The following is a 9,257-nucleotide window of genomic DNA, read 5'->3' as shown; positions in this document are numbered from 1 at the left end:
AGCAGCGAAAGAAAGCATTGTTAGAAGATCAGAAGAAGAGAGCGAGTCAGCAATCAAATTTTGTCGAAAAAAAGTTCTTGACTACTTTCCTTGGTTTAAATCAAAATTTTCATAATTTCTTAGCCCCCGTTTTTATTTTAAAACTCCTCAGATATTATCTTCCTTCATTTGGGAAAGTAGGGAAATAATAGTGAAAACCTGTAAACCGTGTAAAATTAAATCAGCAACAATGAAAAAACTTACATTTGGGTTTGTAAATGTAATATGCACCTAACTTTGAAATGTACCGCATTATTACCTGCTACAGTAATTAGCATCAAAGAAATATTTGTTAATGCCAAGCTATGCTATGTGCAATAATAGTGTAGAAAAAACTGAAAAGAATAGTTTTTTACGATGTCAAATGGTGGCAAATGTTGCGGAGAAAATAGAAAATATCGATGTCGCAGAAAAATGGAAAAGTGGGGAAAAGCAAATGAACGACTTCATAGAGAAAAAATTGGCACAGCTACAAAGAGAACATTCGAAAGAAGAGAAAACCTATGCTGGTCTTGCTTCTGTGGACAACGACATAGTGAAATTAATAGCAGAAATAGCCTTAACTTTGTGATTTATGATTGTCGAATCCCATAGTTGATCAAAATTGAACTTACCCAACAACACAACCCACTAAAGGCCAATCAGGTTTCGAATTCTTCAACAAAAAACAAGAAGATCACAACTGTGCCGCCGTTAACAAACAATTGCGCGTTACTGCCAGATAATAAATTTTGAAACCAACTTAAGAGCAGGTACGTTACAAATTTGAAGATCACTCAACGCAAAGAAATCATTAGGTATGCTTATCGCTAATGTTTAGGTCAAATGCATAGAAAAAAAACAAAGTGAAGAGGAACTAAAAGTAAACCGTTTTTGCAGGATAAAACTAATCCAAGACATCCTTAATCTGATGTTTTAGTATACTAGGTGGCAAATTTCATGAGATATAACTATGTCTCATTATTCTTCATGGTCATCGGATAATTAAGGTTCCTCTTTGTTGTGTTAACGAAATTTTATTGAAAATTTATTGAGCTTGTGTCGGAGACTTCTAAATGGGAAAAAATTAGAGGCAGCCTTGTATATTACATATGAGAAGCAATATCTTCAAACCTGGACAACACACTCAAGCCATCTACTGGAAGCCCACTCAAATGCTCGAGGATTTAGATTTTGGAAATTTCATTATCCCTTTTTCCTGGTGATCAAATTCAAATTTCAAACGATCTGAAAAAACTAGCTGACAGAGACACAACTGTAACTAAAAACGTGCTCATCTCAAGTGTAGCCCGCGATGTAAAATTTTTCAAGTGCTCAATCGTCAAACAATCTGTATAAAGAAAAGACTGATGTCAGCTGGAACTTTCACAGCTCAAACGAACATCTTGAAAGTAAATATATCCTAATATACAACAAAATATATCGTAACCAAATCTTTACTACAACGCTATCAGCAGTTTGCAATGGATACCTACAAAAAACATCTTTTACAAGAAGGAAAAATCAGAGTTTAAACAAAAACAAGGACAATTGTGTGTCATGGTAAAGGAAATTGCAATTAATATTTTCCTTCAGTCGATAAAAGGACTTTTTGAAAACAAGAAACTCCCATTTTTTCTTTTTCTCGCAGTGACCCTCAGGTTTCATAAGGACAAAGATGGAAAATTTAACATTCACAGTGACCTTCAGTTTACACAGTTTAAGAGAATAGTGCCTTCAGATTACACAGTTTCAGCAAATAGTAAAAGTTGTCTTGAATTCTGTCTACTCTGGAATTTGCTCTCAGTGGCTTTTAGGTTATACAGAGACAAAAAATTGATATCCGAGGTGTTATTTAAATACACATCATTTCATTAATAACAACGCCTACCTACTGAATGCCAGTCCACAAAAACTAAAACCATAACAAAAAACCGTACCTTCCTGCGCAAGTTGAGCAATCAAAATTAGCAAGACTAATTTTCTTCGTTCTTTGTCAAAAAAGTTTTGCCTCTCCAAATGTACTGGTTTTGGTAAAAATTGTATTGAAGTCCTGATTATAATTCAGACAAATTGACTCCATACTTCTAACGAAAGCACTAGAATAAAAGATATTACGCAGGCAGACACTGAATTTTTTGAAAACAGATCTCAAAGAGCAACTCAAAGAACTCCACGAAAAAGACTCGAAGTTTGCATGGTATGGAGCACCCTAATATGCCTCTGGGCACCGTCAAATCTCTAATGAGAGAACAACCAAACTGAAAATAATGCAAGTGCAGTTGAAGTTAGCAAGGCAGGCAAAGTAGTGTACAAACGGAAAATTTTTAATTAAAAAACACTTGAACTCAAAATCAGTTATTTGCATTGTTAGATGAAACTAAATCATCAGATTTCATTTTCCTGTTTCTTTTGATAACAAATAAACTGGTCTCCTTTGATTGGTGTCACTGACATGACTTCTTTTTGTCGAAAACGAACGGAAGTGACTTTCGACAAGAGCCTCAAAAAAAACACAAAATACAATCATGCAAAACACTCGCAATCAAAGGAAACTAATTTATTTAATCTAAATCAAAATAACAAACAACATTTTTTAATAGTACTTTCGAACGATAACCCCCACCCAAATTAAGATGTTTTGATAACATATTTTGACGCCCAACCACATCAGGCAACGAATTCAACCCCTGAAAAAGCTAAGTATTGCTCTAAAAAATTGATTGAAATGGGAAACAATTGATCTGCACCATGAGTTTTTTTTTTGATGTTTCAGTATCCAAAGATCTAGAAATTTTACAAAAACAGTCCAAATGTAACAGCAAGAGGGTTCGCAAAACATCACAACAGACTGAAAGCAGATTCAAAAGACCAAAAGACAGTCTTTAAAAATTTATCCTATTATTTACCCGCGCGCTCTGTTTTTGGTTTTTGGGGTTTTACCCGCCCCAAATCCCCCCAGGTTGGTAGCCTCCCCAACCCCCCCGCGCTTTCTTTGCTTTCGGTTTTTGGGGTTTTACCCGCCCCAAATCCCCCCAGGTTGGTTGCCTCCCCAACCCCCGCGCTTTCTTTGCTTTCGGTTTTTGGGGTTTTACCCGCCCCAAATCCCCCCAGGTTGGTTGCCTTCCCAACTCCCCCGCGCTTTCTTTGTTTTCGGTTTTTGGGGTTTTACCCGCCCCAAATCCCCCTAGGTTGGTTGCCTTCCCAACCCCCCCGCGCTTTCTTTGCTTTCGGTTTTGGGGTTTTACCCGCCCCAAATCCCCCCAGGTTGGTTGCCTTCCCAACCCCCCGCGCTTTCTTTGCTTTCGGTTTTTGGGGTTTTACCCGCCCCAAATCCCCCCAGGTTGGTTGCCTCCCCAACCCCCCGCGCTTTCTTTGCTTTCGGTTTTTGGGGTTTTACCCGCCCCAAATCCCCCCAGGTTGGTTGCCTTCCCAACCCCCCGCGCTTTCTTTGCTTTCGGTTTTTGGGGTTTTACCCGCCCCAAATCCCCCCAGGTTGGTTGCCTTCCCAACCCCCCGCGCTTTCTTTGCTTTCGGTTTTTGGGGTTTTACCCGCCCCAAATCCCCCTAGGTTGGTTGCCTTCCCAACCCCCCGCGCTTTCTTTGCTTTCGGTTTTTGGGGTTTTACCCGCCCCAAATCCCCCCAGGTTGGTTGCCTCCCCAACCCCCCGCGCTTTCTTTGCTTTCGGTTTTTGGGGTTTTACCCGCCCCAAATCCCCCCAGGTTGGTTGCCTCCCCAACCCCCGCGCTTTCTTTGCTTTCGGTTTTGGGTTTTTACCCACCCCAAACCCCACAGGTTGGTTGCCTTCCCAACCCCACGCACTTTCTTTGCTTTCCAGTTTTGGGGTTTTATCCGCCCCAAACTCCCCGGTCTCTTTTCTTCCATACCACTCACGCTATCTTTGCTTTTCGTCTACTACCCAGCTCGATTACTATCTCAACCTTTCTGCATTTCCCTTATAGGTGTGGACCTATTGGTAAAAGCTCTTACAGGCAGATTGCAAGTATCCAGCATCAGAGTTACCGGTAATTAGAACTTAGGTATAAGTAGGTACAAGTTGCAGCAGTTAGGTAGCAGGTATTAGGTAGGTAAAATTCGAGAGCTTCTAGGTAGGTAAGTTTGGTATAAGTTTGCAGGTAGGTATAAGAAGGTAAAAATTGCAGCAGGTAGGTAGCAGGTAATAGGTAGGTAAAATTTGGGAGCTTCTAGGTAGGTAAGTTTGGTATAAGTTTGCAGGTAGGTAGCAAGTGTTAGTTAGTTGGATTATCAACAATCCTTAATTAGACTTAATTTGTATAAGTTTCAGCAGTTAGGTAGCAGGTAACAGGTAGGCATTTAACAGGTAGCTAACTGATATATGTAGAAAGACCCAGATAGCGCTGGTAAGTAGCCCTTTGAAAACATTTGTACAAGATAATTGTCAAGCAGTAAGTAATTTGAAGTTAAAATTGTTTTTGCTTATCTGGTGGGAGTTGCATAAACCAAAACCAAAAACTTTTCTCCAGCAAAGTAAAGAAAACAGTCTACGTTTTAGTCCTGGTAGACACTCGGTCAACAGCTAACTCCGAGAGCGACCAGAGAGAAACAACTATCTTGGGAAATCTTCACCAATGTTCCAGTGCTCCAACAGAGAGCCTCTCTGAAGAAAAGCCAGAAACACTTCAAGAACAGAAGATGCTCGAATCTTCCAAAATGATGATAACGGATGATATACATTATCACCTTGACTACCTAAACTCCTCGATTGATGAATCAGAAGATGTTGACATACTACAGGAAACAGTTGAAGAGATAAAAGAGAAGCAGCGAAAACTTGAAACCGTAGTGTCTCAATTAATAATCCTGATTGATCCATCAGAACAGAGCAATTGTTCTAGCGAACATAGTCGTCTTAAGATAGAAGTTAAAAAGTGTATCGATAATTTCAAAAAATACGTCAAGGGGAAGTCACAGATAAATACTGGAGAGGACTTCAGTCTCAGTGTTGGTGCCATCAAAAGACCGAATTGTCCGCCGGACAGCTCTAATTTCCAATTTTCTAACCCAGTTCAACCTGGTCTTGATATCAGCAATCAGGAGCAATATGCAGTTAGTTCATCAGCGCCCGCTGTGAACAACAATGTTAGTTTTTCTGCACCCAGCAGCTTACTATTCGATGCTATCGCCGCTCCATCGTCAATGCTTAACGCACATTCCTTGAATTGGCCCACTCAGAGTATTTTTCCTGAAACAAATCGTAACGCATCAAGCAATAACTTCGATCATCGAGGACTTCTAAACGCGGAAAGTTCAAACCAATGTTCAACCAGCTCAATGTCAGTGTGCTTCCAAAAATCTGTCCCGAAACTGCACGCAGAAACGTTCAACGGCGATCCAATGAAGTGGATAAAATGGTATAGCATTTTCAAAGCAACTATCGACCAGTCACCCATGTCTTCAGCTGAAAAAATGATCCATTTGCAATCACTGCTCACAGGTGAAGCTAAAGCTTTAGTTGATGGCTACGGTTGCAACGGTGATTTATACGCAGCAGCTCTATCAAGACTGCAAGAACGTTTTGGCAATTCAAAGAGGATTGTCAATGCTTTTCTTGACAAATTGTCAAACTTTAGAAACCCAAACTTATCAAATCCAGAAAGTTATACACAGTACTCCTCATTTCTTCTAACGCTCGTCGACACCTTTCAACAACTCGGTTTTATTCATGATCTTCACTCTACAATCAACATGAACATAGCATTAGCAAAATTACCAAATCCAGTCAGACTCGAATGGAACCGTTACCTCCAAGAAAAAACCATGACACAGCCATCTTTAAACGCGCTTGCTGAGTGGCTCCTAAACTATGCGAAAGCATGCCGAGATTTACCGACAAACTCAAATTTCCCATCTTCTCAAAACATTGGTGTTCATAAAATGGCTTGGAAAACGTCGCACTCTACTAGAATTAATGAAAATCCGAACCCAAAGCATCAATTTCTGAGTAACAGGGAACAAGGGCAAATTCAGTCTAAGACGAAAGAAAGCATTAGTTGTCCGAACAATGACAATTGCCGATACCTCTACAAATGCATACATTTCCAAGCACTGAGTTCCCTGAAACGGAAAGATCATGTAATGAAACAAAAGCTTTGTTTCAATTGTTTTGGACATCATCATGTAGATCAATGCAATTCAAAAAATGTCTGCCGCTCAAAAGGCTGCGGCAGAAGACATAACACACTTCTGCACGATAGTTTTATGAACAAAAGCAACTCAAACGTTAAACCAGTGCAATTTGTTGGCACAGGCCAGGTAGCTTTTGTGGCAGTTCAATTGATAAATGGAAATCAGTCTGTGAAAACATACGCATACCTAGACAACGGTAGCTGTCAAAGTCTACTTCTGAAATCAACAGCAAAAGAACTTGGTCTTAACCTTGAAAAAACAGGTAAAATGCCTATAAGTGGGTATCACACGACTAAGGAAATTGATTGCTCTAAAGTTTGCTTTGACATAAAGCCAATAGATAGCTCCATCGAGCCTGTCAGGCTTAATGATGTTATGGCAGTACCGGATTTGAACATGTCTGCAGTGAACGTAGCTCAACTAAATGCTTTGTGCCAAAATTATGATCATCTCAGTCATATAAATTTTCCTGAACTTGAACGGAACAATGTCTCAATTATCATAGGCATTGACAACTTAGACTTGATTCACTATAAACAAATTATAAAAGGTCCAAAAAACGCCCCATGGGGAGTTGAAACTCCATTAGGCTGGACGTGCGCCGGTAAAACGAATTTAGTTCTCAATGAGTCTACACAAGTACAGTATACTCAGGTGCAAAACTGCCCTAATATGGACGACTCTCTTTTCAAATTAGTCCAAGATTGGATGAAAGTGGAAAATTTGGGCATTGCATTGCCCCGAAAAGCTTTGTCGGAAAACGATAAAAGAGCGATTGAAATTTTAGAGTCCACTACCAAAATTGTTGAAGGTCATTATCAAATAGGTCTCCTCTGGAAGCAAGGTGCATTTCTTCCGAACAACAGATGGTTAGCATTAAAACAACTTGACCAATTAGATCAAAAGCTTTCAAAAAATCCGATACTAAAGGAAAAGTACCAGGCTACTCTGGACGCAGACTTGGAAAAAGGATACGTTGTTAAAGTTCATGATTCCGAATCTCTAACAGATAATGTCTCCTTTTTGCCTCATCACCCAGTGACCAGTGAAAATAAACCTGGTAAGGTTCGTAGAGTTGCAAATGCCTCCAGCATTTTCCAGGGTCAGTCCCTCAACTCTAATTTACTGAAAGGGCCAGATTTGCTCGGCAATTTAACTGGTGTCATTATGAGGTTTCGTGAGAATCGAATTGCGCTGTGCGCAGACATAGAACAAATGTTCATGCATGTGAAAGTTGACCCTAAAGACCGACCCTACTTACGCTTCCTCTGGAAGAAAAATGGACGCATAGAAACCTATGAATACACCAGTCATATATTTGGTGCTACAGATTCACCCTGCATAGCGTCCTACTCGCTCAGAAGATCTGCTCAGGACAATGCAAAACTTATCCAAGTGTTCAAAAGGTCATAGAGCGGAACATTTACATGGATGATTTGTATGTTGCCGTATCGAGTCCAAATGAAGCTTCAAACATTGTCCATGAGACTCGAAAGGTTCTTGCTACTGGTGGCTTCAATCTGACAAAGTGGAATTCAAATAGTCAACAAGTTCTTGACCTGCTGAATCCGGATATCCGACTTAATCCAGAAACATCCGCACCACAAAGTCAAAAGGTTATTGGTTTGCCCTGGTTTCCAGAAGCCGATACATTTGTTATAGAGCAAAAATTGTTCCATAAGATCAAACTTGATGAAAAAACGAGTCAGCGTAAACTACTTCGTTTTGTTGCTTCCATCTTTGATCCCTTAGGAATTATTGCCCCCTTTACAATAAGATTCCGCAAAGTTCTCCAAGCAGCATGGAACCACGGTCCAAAATGGGACAAGCCATTACAACTTGATGAGAATTCTGATTTCGAGAATCTGAAAAAAGAACTTTCGTCTTTCAAGGATGTACATCTTCCTCGCAAACTGTTAAACGAGATACCGATTTCATCGATTGAACTACACACGTTCACAGATGCATCCGAGTTAGCATTATCAGCAGTCAGTTATCTACGAATTGAACACATTGACGAATCCGTCTCAGTCGCATTTGTGATCGGTAAAGCAAGAGTTGCGCCAATAAAACGGATGACGATTCCTAATTTGGAACTACAGGCTGCGGTATATGGTGCTCAACTAGCGCAATTTGTCAGAGATGAGATGGATATTGAAATCCATAAACAAGTTTTTTGGTCTGATAGCACGACCGTTTTGTATTGGCTACGGACTCCTGAGATTCGCCATCGAATCTTCATTGCTAACAGACTAGCCAAAATTTTAGACGTTTCCTCCGCCCAAGATTGGTTCTACATTTCGTCTACCAGAAATCCCGCTGACGATGGTACCCAAGGCTACAACGTTCACCAAATGAATGTCAACTCACGTTGGCTATTAGGTCCATCCTTCTTGTGTCAAAATAAAAACACGTGGCCGAAACAAGATTTACTCTCTGCTCAACATGTTAAAATTATAATGGCAGATCCAAGAAAAGAACTGAAATGCCAAATTGACATATCGCGTTTCAGCAACTGGAATCGTTTACTTAGAGTTGCAGCGCTTTGCTTTTTGTTTGCAGATAAATGCCGGAAAAAGGAATCCAAGTTGTTACTAGCACATTATACAAAAGCTTACAATTACTTGATAAAAAGTGCCCAAAATCAAGATTTTAAAGTGGAAATTTCGATTTTAAGAAAAGGTATTGCAGTATCATCTAACAGTAGAATTGTCTCTTTATCACCATACGTCGATCATAACCAGCACTTGCGTGCTCGAGGACGATTGTCTAAAGCATTGAGACCAGAAACTGCGCGCTTCCCGTTGATCCTAGATGGAAATAATTAGAGTGTTAGACTACTGATAAAACATTTTCACCAAACAAACATGCATTGTGGCACAGAACAAACTAGAAGTTTATTAATGGAACTCTATTGGATTCTTAGGTGCAGGGCGGTAGTCACACAAACAGTTAGACAATGTATTCCATGCAGACGTATGATCCAAGAAGTAGCTGCCCCCCAAATGGCTGACCTTCCAGAGTTCAGACTACCAAGAGAAAATCATCACGTTTTCCAAACCACAGGCTT

At 40.0% G+C, this 9,257-nt stretch overlaps 1 protein-coding gene across 1 annotated transcript; it reads left to right on the top strand.

Annotated features, from left to right (window-relative positions):
* Positions 1-7,614: 7,614 nt before the first annotated feature.
* LOC142345118 (uncharacterized) lies at positions 7,615-9,015 on the top strand. The gene has a single exon (XM_075397204.1). The coding sequence runs from the start codon at positions 7,615-7,617 to the stop codon at positions 9,013-9,015; it is 1,401 nt and encodes a 466-aa protein (XP_075253319.1).
* The last annotated feature ends 242 nt before the right edge of the window (positions 9,016-9,257 follow it).

Source organism: Convolutriloba macropyga, chromosome 8, assembly GCF_964194025.1.
Source record: "Convolutriloba macropyga chromosome 8, txConMacr16.3, whole genome shotgun sequence".
Taxonomy (NCBI): domain Eukaryota; kingdom Metazoa; phylum Xenacoelomorpha; order Acoela; family Convolutidae; genus Convolutriloba; species Convolutriloba macropyga.
Note: the sequence above shows the minus strand (reverse complement) of the source record. Positions and strands in the feature narration are given on the sequence as shown.